Genomic DNA, 16,043 nt, shown 5'->3' on the forward strand with positions numbered 1-16,043 from the left:
AAAAGAGTAATGTACATAATTATAGATCATGTTAAAAAAATAGTTTGAAAACACACCACTTTTGCTGAAGCTTGGTGTGACTTTGAGTTTGAATAGGCAACCACAGTACTGAAGGAACACTTGACAATGGTCCCTTCACCACCTTCAGTTGCAGCAATAGCTGCATTTTCTGTGATATCTTCATCACTGAGATCTACCACAGTGTCTACCAGTCGCTGATTGATCTCCCTTATTTCTTCCAAGAGGACATGATTGGCCTGAAACATGTAAAAACTTATTTCTTTTATAAAAACTCAAAGAGACATTCTAACCCAATGTCCAAACAAGTTTAAAGTGGGAGTTAATTTTCATGGTCACATCTGCCTTGTAGACTACTAACAGAAAGAAATTGATGAAAGAAATAATAGTAGTGCAGCACTAATTAAAAATTGCTCAAAAATCAACATTAAGATAGAATGTGATTTCTCCACCTCATAATTATTTCTAATATGAGATAAATCATAGCATGAATACTACCCCCAATCTGATAAATCTATCTAATCATGAAGCCATCATTGCCTGTCAATTATGAACACGTATACTGCCTAAACACAATTATAATAGTTAACGATTGAGATGCCATTTGTACCACAACTATATCTTACTTTCCCATTGTAGATGAAGATGAAAAACTGTCCCACAATCTTGATTTGTTTTCCTTTTTGTAGGTGAAAAGAGCTCCCATACATGCAGGCAATGGGAGAAGAATAAAATTTTGGCAAGATGTTTGATGCAGTGGTTCTCTTGTAAAGGATTCCTTTTCCTCTCTTGCTGCTGTTAAGGAGGCATGAGTAGTAATTTGCAGGAGGTTGTGGGCAGCTAGGTCCTTCAAAACGCATCTTTCTGAAGACATTTCTAAGATCCGAAGTTGGATAGCATCAAGTTATTTAGGAGTCTTCAAGTGTTTAGGAGGTGCAATCAGGACAAAGATAAACTAGTTTGGCAGGCTAGCAAGAAAAAAAATTGTCAGTATTTCCCCAAGAAGATAGTGTAAGGCTCTTGGGTTTCTTCAAAAGCGTCTTCATTTTTTTTTTTTTTTTTTTGATGTGCTGTGTGAGAGGGTGGTTGGCATATTATTGTTCTTTATAAAAGAATGTGGAAGAATCAACTAACCATGTTCCTACTATGAGCAAGCAAGGGGATTGTGACACCTTTTGTCCTCTCTTTTTGCCATCTGTTGGGTCCTCCTCCCTTAAGGGGTTGGCATTAAATTTTCTTGTACAAGAAGAGAAGGAAGGTTTGGAGAAAAACTTCTCTTTGTTTGTTTTGGATGATGTGTCAACACTCAGATCAATCTCTAAGGGACTCCTGTATTTGTACCCTCTTCCATTGGTCTTGCCAGCATCTTCAAGCTGGCCCTTCATCCTTGATCAACTTCATTAAATGGTTGAGCGCTAGGTAGTGGGAATGTTGTGGTTTGTGCTTGTCCTTTCCATACCTTTTATTTTTATTTTATTTTAGTTTTTGTAGGAACTTTCACGATTAGGAGTTGGAGGTGGTGGAATTGTTTCCTTAGCAAATTCAACAATGGGGGTTATAGGGAGGCTTTGGATATTTTGGTGTAAATATGTTCCAAAATAGGCAGCTCTCTGTTAAATCCTTTGGTAAATCACTATCAATGGGTCGCTCGATGGCTCCTTTATACTTCTGCTAATGAAGTATGGGATTCAGGGGCTAGATTGAAAGGCGATTTCTTTGTCCAATTGGTATTTTAAAATATTTTGATGACTGACCTATTAATGAAGAATTGGTCTCAATTAATTGATGCAGCTTGTTTGAGCAACAGGTAAACTGGCCTAACTACATTCTTATATATTGTGGGAAGGCCCATAATTTGTGGCACCTTGTCTTCTCCTTGTTTGGGTGCTCTTGGGTGTTGCCATGGCCAATGAGGGATCTATTGTTTGGTTGGCATGGTAGCTGTCACACCCCTGGTTATCTCACTTAATTTTTCACAAGTGTGCGGTGCTAAGGACCCGTCCTTAGCCAACCTTCCCTTCCCAACGTTTAGAAGAACATAGTAGAATATAGAAATAACAAAGCAACAGGGACACACGAGGTTACAGGAAAATCCTTTCCCAACTTGTATTAATCACTCTTACAAGACAAAATTACTTCTTGAACCAGAGTACAATGCACTCACCTAAGGCATACGAGAAGGAACCCTTTCCCCAAACTCTCTCTCTCTGTTTCAAGGCTGCAGGAGCCCTATTTAAATGACTCAATCTGCAGTTACAAATTTGAATTCCCTCAATTCAAATCTTGGAGCCAACTAGGTGGTCATGCAACTGGCCAGAACTGCTCTCAACTGCCCTGCATAACCACCCACCACCCCAGATAGTGGCCTGCACATGCCACCCACATGCACCAGCCATCATCCTTCAGCCAACTGCAGGTCAATGACGGCTTGACTTGGTCACTGGTTTGTCTGAGCTAGCTGCCACTTGCTAGCTGCACTGCCATCTCCTTCAGGTCTTGCTCGCCAAGCTGCTGGTGAGTCCCCCTAACAAGCCGACCCCTCCCCCTCAAGGCGCCTCTTGTGACCAGGTGCCCATCAGCATGTCTTTGATCAAGTCCCTCTGAGCCAGGCAGCGTGCACCACCCATCTGACCAAGCGTTTGGTGCATCAGTGTGCCTTCCTCACACTGATGAATGAGTCCGTGCCATGTCTAGGTGCCCATGGCTTGGGCTTGTTGCTTGTTTCCCAGCAACGAACCATGGCATTGCGCCCATGGTTAATCCTTCTTGGTGCACAAGGCATTGCGCCCCTGTGCTGTGCGTAGGCATCTCGGTGCGAGTCAGCTACTAGAGCCATCAGACCATGGCATTGCGCCCATGGTTTCATCAGCTGGCTCACCGCACAAGGCTTAGGCGCCCTCGTGCCTGCGCGGGAAGGGGGTAGGCCACACCAGGCCCCATGCCGTTGCGGCCACGGGGTGCACTGCACACATGTTGTGGAGCCCATGTGTGCTTGCTCGAGTTGCGTCGTGTGTCTTTGGCACGCCAAGGCCGTGCCATGGTGCCCCCTTGGTGCGGTCAAGGCTTCTCTTAGTGGCTCCCTCCTTTGAGTCACCTACCCCCCCCTTAAAGAGCAATACGGGCCGTTTTCATTGTTTCTTGAGGAGACATCAATATGTCTGAGGATGCATAATGGAATATAATTTTAATTATAAATTAAAATTCCAAGTCAGCCTTCATCTACACCACCTAAGTCAAGTGCGCGCGCGATGCCCATCTGGTGCGCACACGGTGCATGTCTGGCTCGTCCTCAGTGTGCGCGCGGTGCGTGTCTGGCCCTCTCGCTATGCTTGCTGGCTCGTCCGTGGTGCGCGCGTCTGGCTCGCCCACGGTGCGCGCACGGTGCGTGTCTGGCTCGCCCATGGTGCGCGTCTGGCTCGCCTGCGGCCTCTTCACATGGCTCCTGGAGTTTGAACCACCAAACCTCCAGGATTTCCCTGCTTTCATCCTAGGCTTTCATGGGTGCAAGGCCTACCCATGAGGCCTATTCCTCCATGGTTAAGTCAAGGGTCTAAGGGGCTGACAGTAGCTTTGTAGGAAAGAGATGATCTAAGGTGTAGATAAAGGCTCTTTTGTGCTTGTTTTGTATATTTGGAAGGAGCACAATTGAAGGGTGTTAGGACGCTAAATGCATCAATATGGCTTTAAAAGAGTCTTTCCTTTCTTTTTGACTGGTCTATGATTTTTTAGGGATGATAACTTCCTTTTTTAGGAATTCATTGGTGCTCAAAGAGGGTTTAGGCCATGTGAGGGCCTTTGCCTTTGTTGTTGTCTCATTCAGTTATTTGGCACTCTCTATGGTATATATACACCTTCTGTACCATGGTTTTACTCCTTCTTTTGGGCACCTTTCAACATCTCTCTTATTTGGCTATCAAAATAAATAAGTAAATGAAATAAACAACACCCATAGCAACCAATTGCAGAATCTGCTATACATACATATATATATATATATAAATGTTAGTGATTGAGGAGTACTTTTCCTATCAACACCTTCCAAAATCTCAAAGAAGAACAATGAACTAGCTATTTTATGAAGGCAAATGCATTCGTAAAATAGGCATAGAAAAGATGAATATGTTCAGATCCATAACTAAAAGATCATGTAAAATAAATGCCTACAACTTGGAGAGAACAAAGAATAAAAATCCAAGGTACTAAAATTAAAAGTTCAATTGAGTCTACGGCTCTTTGAATACCATATTTGCAAGACAGGATTTGTTTGGTGATGAATAATTCAGGCAAGAAAAACACAAAATGATGATGATAAAATCAACTTTAAGTGTATTGCTATGTTATATTGACACTGTTATTATTGCATGACATGATATGCTTGCCTAGTGCACCTGATCATGACAAAGTACAACAGCAGTTGCAATACCTCAAGCTTAGGTTTCTTCATGCGAAATGTCACACTCAACTCCATATCAGATGTCTCTGAATCAGTAAATCGCTTAATTCTATCACTTATGCCACCAGATAAAATCCTCAAGGGTGCTGTAGTTATACAGCGATTCACTTTCATTTTTCCAATAGTTCCATCTTGGTTGCCAAAGTCTCTTGCTTCCAAACAAACTTTGGTTGTTGCTGACACATCCTCACCAATTGCAGCTCCAGCCCCATTTCCTGACAACGATCCTGCTGTCCCATCAGTCAGATTAACAACTGACTCAATGTCATTAATAGAAGCACTCAATGCTTCATCTGACATTGATTTCACCTGAAATTTAACAATGATGCCAAGATTTTGTTATAGCTATCAGCAATTACCACCTAACAGAAGCAAAGAAGAGCATGCACCAAAATAATCAAAATGGAAAATGTATCAGCTTAGACTGACCAATTCAATTAAGCGCTGAAGAGGCTCTTCAAGCAAGGATGAAGATGATATCCCAGGAGTGCTGATAACAAGGGATGTTGCTGATCCCATTAGACTAGTTGCTTGTTGACCTCCAATGTCTCCAAGCATAGGATACTGAGAAAAGGGAGTTGAAGGAGAAGGCACATTGGACAGTGAGTCTACAACTTTCAAAGAGGTTTCAGTTTTTTTAGAAGAAACTAATATATTTTTCTGATCAATCTGTGGAGAACTTTGAGGAATCTGATCAGAAACAGGCTGAAGGAGTTGGGGCACAGAAACAAAGGAACCTCTAGACTTCAACTGATGCTGATTATAAGCCAAATGCTGACTTGCTGAGCAATGTTGTAGGACGCCTGGTGCAAAATCCAAAGCTTGCTTGACCTTTAACTCATCTTCTTTATTCATTGTATTCTGTGGCATTTTATGGACACCCAATTGTGCAGGTTGCTGCTGCTGCATGATATCTTCTTTCTTTTTCAACTGCTGCTGCGTCTCATGCTGTTGAAATTGTTTCATCATCTGTTTTGCATCTGCCATTTGCTGTTCTTTTTGTTGTTTAAGATGTATCTGTTGTAGTCTACTAGAATTCAACCTAAGGGGATGAGTATTGTGCTGTGGAATATTCACACTGTTTTGGGATAAAGATGTGTCATTCATTGATTGTTGGGGAGCACTTACAGGAATGTGTGGAGATCCCACAGAATCCTGCTGCAATGGTTTCACTGCATGTAATTGTTGTGACTTTGATTTGGTGCCAGACAGTTGTGGATTCATTATGTTTTTCTGTGCTGTTGCAACCTCAGATAAAGAGGATATAAGATCATTGTGCAAGTTGTCCACATTGTTTTTCTGCATGGATGATACAGTACTCTGTAACTTCATAGGCTGCAAATCAGACTCCACTTGAGGAGTTTGAGATTGTGACCGCACTGGCTGCAAGGAGTGCATATCAGGCATGGGAAGTTCTTCTTGCTGGACAGAAGAATCAGGCTTTCTGGATCCATTTGAATATAGAATACCAATTATACGATTCTCCACCTTCTCCAATTTCTCCTTATAAGCAAGTGAAATCCTACTTTTGGGGACCTGTAAAAATTTTATAAGAAACTCCAATGTTGACATTACGTCTTTTAACTTCCGAGATTGATCTCCCATTGGTTGTTGAGGAAGAGAGACAAGCTGGAGAACATTATGAAAGACATATTAACTCTTAATACCTAAAAAAAATAAAAATAAAAATAAAAATAAAGAAGAAGAAGAAAAGAAAAACCAAAAACAAAGCAAAAAACAAAAAACAAAAAACAAAAAAAAGGAGCAGAGGAAAGAAGAATAATTTTCATAAAAATGTGGCAAAGCATTTACACAGTGAATTGCAAAGGTGTATAGTGGTAGAGTACCTGCTGGTATCTAGCAGCAAACTTCTTATAGATTTGAATCAGTTCTGGTAAGTACATATCATTCATACTCTTAATCTGCAAGATACAGTCATCATCATAGTTAATGATTTAAAGCTGTTGATTCCTTAGGACCAGGATATTGAAAATTTTCCATATTACAAAAGAGCCTTGGATTTAATCAATTTTAGTTTTGAAAGGCTTGTTTCTATAGATGAAACTCTTACAAGTATTACCAATAATATTTTTTTTCTCCTGATCAGAGGAGCTGTCAATAATATTCAAGAGGCAATGAATGCATTTGGAAAGAATGTAAACACTTTATATACTGTGTTTCAAGTGCAGTTTTATTTATATTTGTAATCTTCTCTTTTTCATAGGTAAGTTGTAAATAATATATCATACAAGAGGCACCTATTAAAAAGGAGACACAACTTAATACACAAAGTATACAAGGAGTACCAAAACAACAGAAAAGAAAAAAGTTAAAACAGTTGCAAAGCAATGTCCAATTCCCCGCCCAAACCATCCATGAAATGTAGAAGCAATTGATTTACACCATCCAGAGGATCTTTTGAGATAATAAAAAGAGATTTTTCAAATGAATATTTCATTGTCCAATCAAAATGCTCCACTTCTTCAAAAGTCCTTTCATTTTGCTCTTTCTAAGCAAACCAAAACAGCATAACGCTCCATCCCTTTCTAGCAAAATCCTTTTTCCAACTTGGTAACAGGTCCTCTACAAAGTGCGGCTGGCCAATGCGAGAAATCACCTCCCAATGCAGCCCAAGCCAACAAACAACAACAGAAAAAAAAAAAAAAAAACAAAAAAAAAAAAACACGCGAAACAAAACAGGAAAAAAAAAACAAAAAACACTCTTCTTAGTTGGAAAATAATTTCCTTAAGAAATATTTGTTCTTGGATACAGTGCATATCAGCTTACAAATAGACCCGCAATGAAAAACCACAGAATGAATATGTTACAAAAACATCTCAACCATCCTCAACTCCCAATCTTGAGAACAGCTCAAAAACCTCAGCCACATGTAAGCCTGATGCATATCTTATCCTCACAAGTCAGCCACCCAAAACAATTTCTTTGCATCAAAATGTTAAGGTTCAAAAGCACTCTTTCAAGCAGCGCCCCTGTCCTCCCCCCACACACAACAACCACCCTTTTGAACTTATCCTCAACCTATTACCCTATGAAAAGATAGTTCTTGCTTAAATACATACCAACATATCCTAATAGCTCTCCAAAGCCCCATTCCCTAGGCCTTCCTCTGCTCCTAAGAACAATGACACACCTTAAATTTGACTAATAAACCTCCATAACCATCTTCTCAATAATGCCTTAATAAGCACTAACAATATACAAAAGCCCAGGACACTTTCAACTTGTCAAAACAAAAAGTCATTCATTTAACCAAAAGGATTTTCCTCTCCATTAACTCACCCCAAAAGGAAATTGCTGCCGAGTCTTTTCAAACCTAATTTGAATTGCCTATGGACTATAATAGAAGACATAGTAAATGGATAAACTAGAAAGGGTAATTTAGATGAGCATAACTTTGCTCAGCAGATAAGGCATTTTCCAAGAGGTCAATCTCCTATTAGAACACTCCTCTAAAGGTCCCAAATAACATTGGGCTTAAAAGAAAGCCTTCAATAGCAAGCTCAAATAGGTAGATGGTAAATTCCTTACACTAAATTGAAGCAACAACACCAATCAATATGCATTCATCCACATTTCCCACCATGCTTACTTGTATTCGGGGTTGACTTTAGGTCTAAAGCCTCAAAACATAGAGAAATCCACCTCTAATAAGAAAATTTGTCTTCACTTGGCCTATGGAAGGCAAAAATCGGGGCTTGGAACCATATAGGAGTTGTACCCACTCACATTATGTTTGCACGACTCAACCATGCTAAGTGAGCCCAGCACACATCTGCACACTACGTTCATCTCATTCACCCAAGCATCAACCACTTATGGCCAACCACATTACCCTTTTATGCATGTCATACATGCCTCCTCATCTCCCATTCGCTCTCAAAACAGCACGCGTGCCCCAAACCTCCAACAGGAGTTTCAGTTCCTTCTAAGACTATTGGAGATGTTGTTGACCACCCTCCTTTGGTACAAAGATGCATCACCAACCAAAGAAAGGCAAGTGCCCCATGCATGGCAGCCCATGTCCCTCACCCTTCAACCAATCAACACATGGGGGAGGCATAAAAGCAAGATTGGATAGAAAAGAAGGTAAGTGAACTCTCTCTCATTGCCTTTATCTTTCCTTTCCTTGTGTGAAGCTTGTGTGAAGCTTGACTTAGCCATTAGAGGAGGATTTCTGGGATCCTCCCAGATCTTCTTTTTGTTGTTAGGGGTGTCCTACATTGGAGTCTTGCAAGTTTTGGAAGCAAAGGATTTTACAGTAGCAAGCGGCCAAACTGGGCATATCGGAGCAACACCAACTGAAAAAAAGTATCATCAAATGCAAATGAGAAATCTCCAATCCCCTAGCTTCCTTTATGTCTACCTTAACCCATTGGTGAAACTACCCTCCACTGCCTTGGCAATAAAGCAATTTACAGCCTCCATCACTAGAATGAAAATGTATGAAGAATGAGGTCTCCCACTTCAAACTTCTTGAACTATGAAAAATATTAATCAAGTGTCATGTTTTAAAGAGCTCTAAGATTATAAGCACTTAATAATGTTCTCTTAACACCTTTAATTCTCAAAAGAAACTTTAATTATCAATATAAAAATATGTTATATTTTAAAAAACTTTCAAGATTAAATCTTAAATTATCTATCATCTAGCACTTTTTGTTTCTTCAAGCTTAGAAATAAATAAAAAAGTTATCTGCATATTTTTCACAGTTCAAATCTAGAAATTGTCTTTATAGATTACTGATAAGTTTAATACCATTACATTGGGTTGTAACTTAATTGGGCTAACTAGACCTACAAGCAAACATTGGCGAACCTGTTGTTTGATCAAGTTAAGGTTTGGTTTGAAGAACATATACACATAACAAATAAAAATAAATAAAGAAAAACCAAAGAAGAAGAAGAAGAAGAAAGCAAAAAAGCAAAAACTTGACCTCAATTCAATTAGGGTTTGGTCTAGTGACAAAAGCACTATTAGCCTAACCAATTTAATAATTTATCATCATATTTATGCTTATTATTTAGGGAAATTAGAAATATATTAAATAGGCACCAATGAGAAGAGGGGATGTAACTGATGGAGATAGGAAATGCAGAAGGCACATAAAAGGGAAAGCAACCAAAAAAAATAAGGACCCAAATTCAGCCTCACCCCTAATGAAGCTACTATGAAATCTAAATAGGACATATTTGTATCTCCTAACGACCCCTAGTTCATGGGAACAAGCACCCTGAGTAGGTTTTTCAAAGCTAATTTAGTTAGCTCCAAGTGGTTAAAAATCCTTCTATTACGTTCTTTACATAATGCACTAAAATAAACAAGATGGGTTTCTACTTCAAACTCTCTCATGATCCTTACCCGCAAAACTATGATGTCATCCATGCAACATATCTTTAATTGATTGAAGAAGCACCTAAGATAAGCCAAATAGGAAATGAAAGTGCATTTACGAAAGTGGTTAACTATGTTTTTGATAACGTAAAGGAAAGATTAGGCATTGCACAGTCTTTTTAGAACTTAAAGAGGCATTGTTGTGTAGCTAGTCCTAAACCATGTTTTCCTAAAACACCAGTCGAGCAAAGAGCACAATTGTACAATTGATAGGCATTGCATAGATAATAGCACCTAAAAGACATAATGATTGGATTTGATCTTCATTAACTCACCTTAAGCACAAAATAATTAAATTTGGTAAACATTCAAAACCATCAAAGAAGTATTGACATAATCATGCCACATATGGTATCTATGAAAAAACAAAGGTCACAAAATAAGGTTTAAGAAAATTCGTTGCAATATAATGTGGGGAAAAAAAAATATTACCTTTTGATAGACTTCCTCTTGCCAGTCACCTAAATTTGCATGCCTTTTCTCTGATGTGGGATCTAGTGCCACAAGAAATTAAAAAATATACACACTTTGTTTTGGATAAATTCTCAAACAAGAAATTATTGCAAATTTAATTTCAACTTCTAAAGAAAATGAAAATGTTCAAAATAGGAAGTCCTAATGAATTGATTTCCAACCCAATTAGTACATGATTACTAAATTACAAATTAAAAGAATAGCTAAGGAAGTTCTTTTGGGGTTAACTACTATTTAGGAAAAATTGTGGAGTCAATGAACAATAGAGAAAGATGTTTGTATGTGACATGTCAAGCTTTGCATACTTATGGTAACTTTACTCATCAAACCTTCATACGAATGACACCTTTGATTGTATCAGACTAATGATCCACCCAAAAACTTAAGTAGATAGGGAATGGGTTAAAGCATTTATATTAAACTAACAAAGTGTTTTGGTATAAGTAAACAAATCTGCAACTAAAGATGGAGCAAGTCTATAGAAGTTAAGTTAATTCGCCTAATTTATTCGAGAACTAGAAAGGGAGGCAAACAACCCCAATTTAGCCTATATTAATTGATATGAACAGTAAGAAAGAGAGCACAGAAAGTTGGCATTTTCTGTCAATTATAAAGGGTCTTCAAGCAAAGAAAGGAGTGAAAAGACAAGGAAGGAGGTATTGTTAGCTAATGAAGTTAAAGATTCTTTCTTGGAATGTTAAAGGGGTAAATGGAGAGAAACAAAAATTATAAAATCCCTTATCAGGTCTCAAAGGGTTGATTTGGTGTGCTTGCAAGAAACTAAGGCACAATGTATGTCAATTCAACTAGTAAAACATAGTGGTGGACAAATACTTAGACTGGGGAGCAGTGGGAACCAAAAGTACTGCTAAGGGAGTTGTAGTCGTTTGGGATAATAGGGCCCTTAAGCTTGTAGAGAAGAGGTGGGTGCCTACTCCAACTCCTGTTGCTTCAAGACCTACAAGGATTATTTCATTTGGTTTTCTACTGGGGTATATGGGCATGTGCTTAGTAAGGAGAGGGTGGAGTTTTGGAATGAACTGGCTGACATTCAAGGTCTCTGGAATGACCCTTAGTCAGATTTCCAAATGAAAGGAAGAATTGTTCCAGGAATTCTTCAACAACGAAGCAATTCTTTGAGATAATTAAGGAATAGAATTTGTGTGATTTGCTTCTAATTGGAGGACCATATACATAGTGTGAGGGTTTGAATAATCAGTCCCCATCAAAACAAGATCAGTTTCTTGTCTGAGAGGATTGGGAGAGTCACTTCAATGGCATTATTCAAATCCTGGCTAAGCCAGTCTCCAATCATGCCCCTATTTTGCTAAATGAATGTGAGGTGAGGAGAAAAACTCCTTTCAGGTTTGAAAATATGTGGCTCAAAGCACAAGGCTTCAGAGGGCAGAGTAAAAAGTGATGGACAGGCTATAATGTCAGAGGATCATTGAGTTATGTGATGGCTTGGAAATTGAAAGCTTTGAAGAAAGACATACAAGCTTGGAACAAGGAGGCGCTTGAGAATGTCATAATTAGGAAAGCAGAGGCTTTGAAGCAGATTGGCTATGGGATTTAAGGGAGAGGGAGGCTATCCTCAATGTCAAAGAAGCCAAAGATAGAAGGAGAGTTGTGGAGTGTAACAAATTGATTGTTTTTTAAAAGATTTCTTAGAGGCAAAAATGAAGAGAGTTGTAGCTGAGAGAGATAAGAACACTAGTTTTTTCTTTTTCTATAAAATAACCAATATGCGCAGAAGAAGGAACCATATAGATAGAGTTTGAGTGAACAAAGCATGGCTTCCTGAGGATTCAGAAATTAAGAAGGGGTTGCAAATGCTTTCCGTAGTCTCTTATCAAAGTTTAGGGATTGGAGACCTAGGATCACTAGGATGGATTTTGTGTCTCTTAAGAGTCGGACTCAAAGAGATTCCTTTCTTAGGGGAAGAAGTGTTTTCCGTCTTGTCATGTTTGAGTGGGGACAAATCTCCAGAGCTAGATGGTTTCCCCATGACTTTTTGGCAGAATCGTTAGGACTTTGTCAAGATTGAAGTATTGGGCTTCCTCAAAGAATTTTTCAAGTGGGGCTACTTTGTAAGAAGTTTAGTTGTTACGTTTTTTTGTGTTGATTCCTTAGAAAGTGGGCGTCAAGGATTTGAAAGATTTCAGGTCTATTAGTTTGATGGGAGGGCTATACAAGCTGGTAGTCGCTAATAGGCTGAAAAGAGTTGTGGCTTAAGTAGTACCTAACTTCCAACATGCATTTGTGAAGTGCAGATAAATTCTAGATATCTTACTGTTAGAGCCCATAGATTTAAAGCAAAATGGTAACATTATCAAAGTCATTTGTAAGCTTAAAAAAAAAAAAAGAAGGCTGATGATCATGTTAACCGGGGTTTCCTACTATTCATCATGGAGAAAATGAGATTTGGTCAGAGATGGATGGGATGGATAAGTGGTGCACATCTTCAACAAGTTTTTCAATCTTTGTTAATGGAAAGGCAAGGAGATCTGCTTTCTCCTTATTTATTTGTGTTGGCTATGAAGGCATTCAATCATCTAATTATAAAGGAAAGGGAAAGGGGTTTCATTTCTAAGTTCAAGGTGGGGAGGAGAGGCAAAAGGAGTTGAGGTGACCAATCCATTAAACACTAACGATACCATCATTTTTTGTGAGGTAAGCCAAGAGCAATTGTTGCATTTAAATTGGATTCTCATGTACTTTGAGGCGATTTTAGGGCTGAAAATCAATCTAGAGAAGAGTGAGCTTATCCTAGTTAGGAGGGTAGAGTATTTGAAAGTATTGGTGTTTGAATTAGGTTGTCAGATGGGTAGGCTTCCTTATACTTATATAGGACTTCCTTTGGGGGTTCAAGTTAAATCAATGACAGTGTGGGATGATGTAGTGCAAGAGAGATTTCAAAAAAGATTAGCCACATGAAAGAGGCAGTATTTGTCGAAGGGGGGAGGCTTACTCTAATTAGAAGAACACTTTCTAGCTCACTAATCTATTGCATGTCCTAATTGGTAATTCCAAAAAAGGTAAGCTTAAGGATAGAAAAGATTCAAATAGACTTCCTATGGGAGGGTGGAACTCCAGACAAAAAGCTTCATTTAGTTAAGTGACCAATAGTGTGCAGAACTAAGAAAGAAGGGGGTCTTAGCATCAAGAATCTTTCTATTCTCAACTCTACTCTTTTAGGCAAGTGGAGTTAAAGGTTTTCCTCAAAATGAGAGTCCTCGGAAACAGGTTATTACTAGGAAATTTAGGTAAGAAGAAGGAGAGGTTGGTGTCCCAGAGTCACAAGGGAAGGTTTCGGAGTGGCTTTGTGGTAGGCCACTAGGAGAAATTAAGAGTTTTTAAAAATAATAATTCATTTTATTCTAGGGGGTGTGAGGAGAGTAAGATTTTGGTTGGATAAGAGGTGTGTCAAGTCATTGCTAACAGAATCTTTTCCCACTTTATTCAGCATACCAAGCTTAAAAAGATGTGTGGGTGGCGGATATGTGGGAGCAAGAGGGAGGAGGGGTCATTGGAGCACATGCTTTCTTAAATAGTTTCATGACAAGGGGTTAAAGATGGTGAGGGCCTTTTTACAAAAACTTCAAAAGCAAGTGGTGATTTAGGACTCTAAGGTAGGATGCCTTGGTTAGATAGATTGCGAAGTTCTCAATTAAAGCATACTTTCTGCTAGAGATACTTGGAACTCATGGATTCTAACAAGGGTGAGATTTTTTACATGGGAACCAACCTAGGGAAGAATATTGACCTTAGATTAGTAGAAGAGGAGGAGTGTTTTTAGGGAATAAATGTTATTTGAGTAAAAGGGAAGAAAAATCCATTGATCACATTATTTTACATTGTGCATCAGTTGGAATCTTGCGGCAACTGATTTTTTTCTTTGTTAGGAATTGACCAGCTGATCCACTCTTCTATAAGATCAATGTTGTTCAGCTAGAACAGGCAGCACTTTGTCAGGGAGAGGTGGAAGAAAGCGTGGTTGGATGCCCCTTTGTGCCTTTTTTGAACAATTGGTGGAAAAGAAATGGGAGGGCTTTTGAAAGTATGGAAATTTTAGAATAATCAAATCCTATTTTACATGCAGTTTTTTGGATTATGTTAGGCACTTGATAGGAGAAACATCAATTCTATACTGGATTTTGTTGATTGGTTAAGTACAATGTAGGCATGGGAAAGATCTGTGCTTTTCTTTTTCTACTTTTTCTTGGTGCTCCTCATATAACTCTATATGCTTTGGTGTGCCCTTGTTGTAGTTCCTTTTGTGTCACCTCTTTTTATACATTTTATATATACCTTGTGTTTGTCAAAAAATGAATTAATAAGTGTAGAGAAGGACAAGAAATACTTTCCAAACATACAAATGTTGATCAAAAGTTGAGAAGGTAAATCAGCTCCTCAAAATGAACAGCAAAACAGCTGCATAACTAAGGATGTAACACTCAGGGTAAAACAATTGGCTATAAAAGAAACTTGTTGCTTAGCTCCTTCCTTAGCTAAATCATTTGTTTAACATGAATAGCTAAATGAGGAGCTCATGCGAAAAGCAACAGAAGTTTTTTTGTTAGGCAAGCAAAAAATATAATTTTTTTATAAGCAAGCAAAAAATATAATTTTTTTATAAGCAAGCAAAAATATTTTATAAGAGTTTAACAAAACGCACAACAAATACACAGGTTGTATATAAAAAACACCAACATACAAAATAAAAAGGCAAAAAGCTTAAAAAACAAAAGCCTTTACAAAGTCCCTAACCAATCAATAAAATCTATCATGGTTAGAGGAAAGCCCCTCTATAAACATCCTAACCCACAGCATAAGGTTACCAAGAAAATAGGATTTAAGGGTTTGATCAAACAATTCTTTGCTTCTAAATACTCTCAAGTTCCTTTTCTTCCACAAAGACCAAAAAACACATAATAGTATAATCCTCGATACCCTCTTTCACTTCTTTCCTAGAAAGGAACTGTCATCCCAAGAGGAACTTTTTTACTAAACTTAATATCACCCAAGCAATCCCGAACGAGGAGAACACCAAATTCCATAACACTTTAGCTCTAGCACAACATAGAAGGATGTGATCTATTGACTCTTCATATTCCTTGCAAAGAAAACATCGATTCACCAAAGACCATCCCCTCCTATGCAACCTATCCAACATCAAAACCTTTCCCCAATAGGCTTCCCATACCCTACTTTGGTCGAAGCCATCACATTTAAAATAACTTGACTAAAAGTTTACCTTTTTTTGCATCCATCCAATCCATCTTGTCCTCCTCATCCCTACTCATAGCCTTGGCCAAACAAGCAAAAATAATATTGACAACACCTAGTGAATAGGCACATCAAATTACATAAGGCATATATAAAGGGCACAAGAAAGAAAACATAAAAATGATTAAAAAAAAGAAAAAGAAAAAAAAAGAGGGGGGATAACAAAAATAAAAGCTAATCTTAGCCCATTTTCAACCAATTTACAAAATCAACCATAAAAGTAAAGGTCCCATCATGTAGCACCAAACCGTTCCCATACATCCACCACCCAAGCTTCCTTAGATAAAACAACAAGGGAAAAGATTCATTCAGAGAAAAAGCATCACTAGCAATCCTTCTAGAAGTTCACCATCCTTTCATTTCCCATAACAAAAGAAGTTCTACTATTGATAATA

The 16,043-nt window shown here is 38.4% G+C and overlaps 1 protein-coding gene across 3 annotated transcripts in view; it reads right to left on the reverse strand.

The window, feature by feature from the left end:
* LOC100266285 (mediator of RNA polymerase II transcription subunit 15a) overlaps nt 1-16,043 on the reverse strand; it is a 51,820-nt gene that overhangs the window by 5,525 nt on the left and 30,252 nt on the right. For 2 of the 3 annotated variants that reach the window (XM_010654630.3, XM_019221141.2), the window contains 6 exons: nt 15,617-15,703; nt 10,318-10,379; nt 6,319-6,393; nt 4,901-6,100; nt 4,442-4,780; nt 57-257 (listed from right to left, as the gene is read on the reverse strand). In XM_010654630.3, the coding sequence (XP_010652932.1) occupies nt 57-257; nt 4,442-4,780; nt 4,901-6,100; nt 6,319-6,393; nt 10,318-10,379; nt 15,617-15,703 (1,964 nt within the window). The remainder of the gene's footprint in view (nt 1-56; nt 258-4,441; nt 4,781-4,900; nt 6,101-6,318; nt 6,394-10,317; nt 10,380-15,616; nt 15,704-16,043) is intronic. The other variant, XM_002274105.4, reaches the window with a different exon arrangement.

This window comes from Vitis vinifera, chromosome 7, assembly GCF_030704535.1.
Source record: "Vitis vinifera cultivar Pinot Noir 40024 chromosome 7, ASM3070453v1".
In the NCBI taxonomy this organism is placed as follows: Eukaryota; Viridiplantae; Streptophyta; class Magnoliopsida; order Vitales; family Vitaceae; genus Vitis; species Vitis vinifera.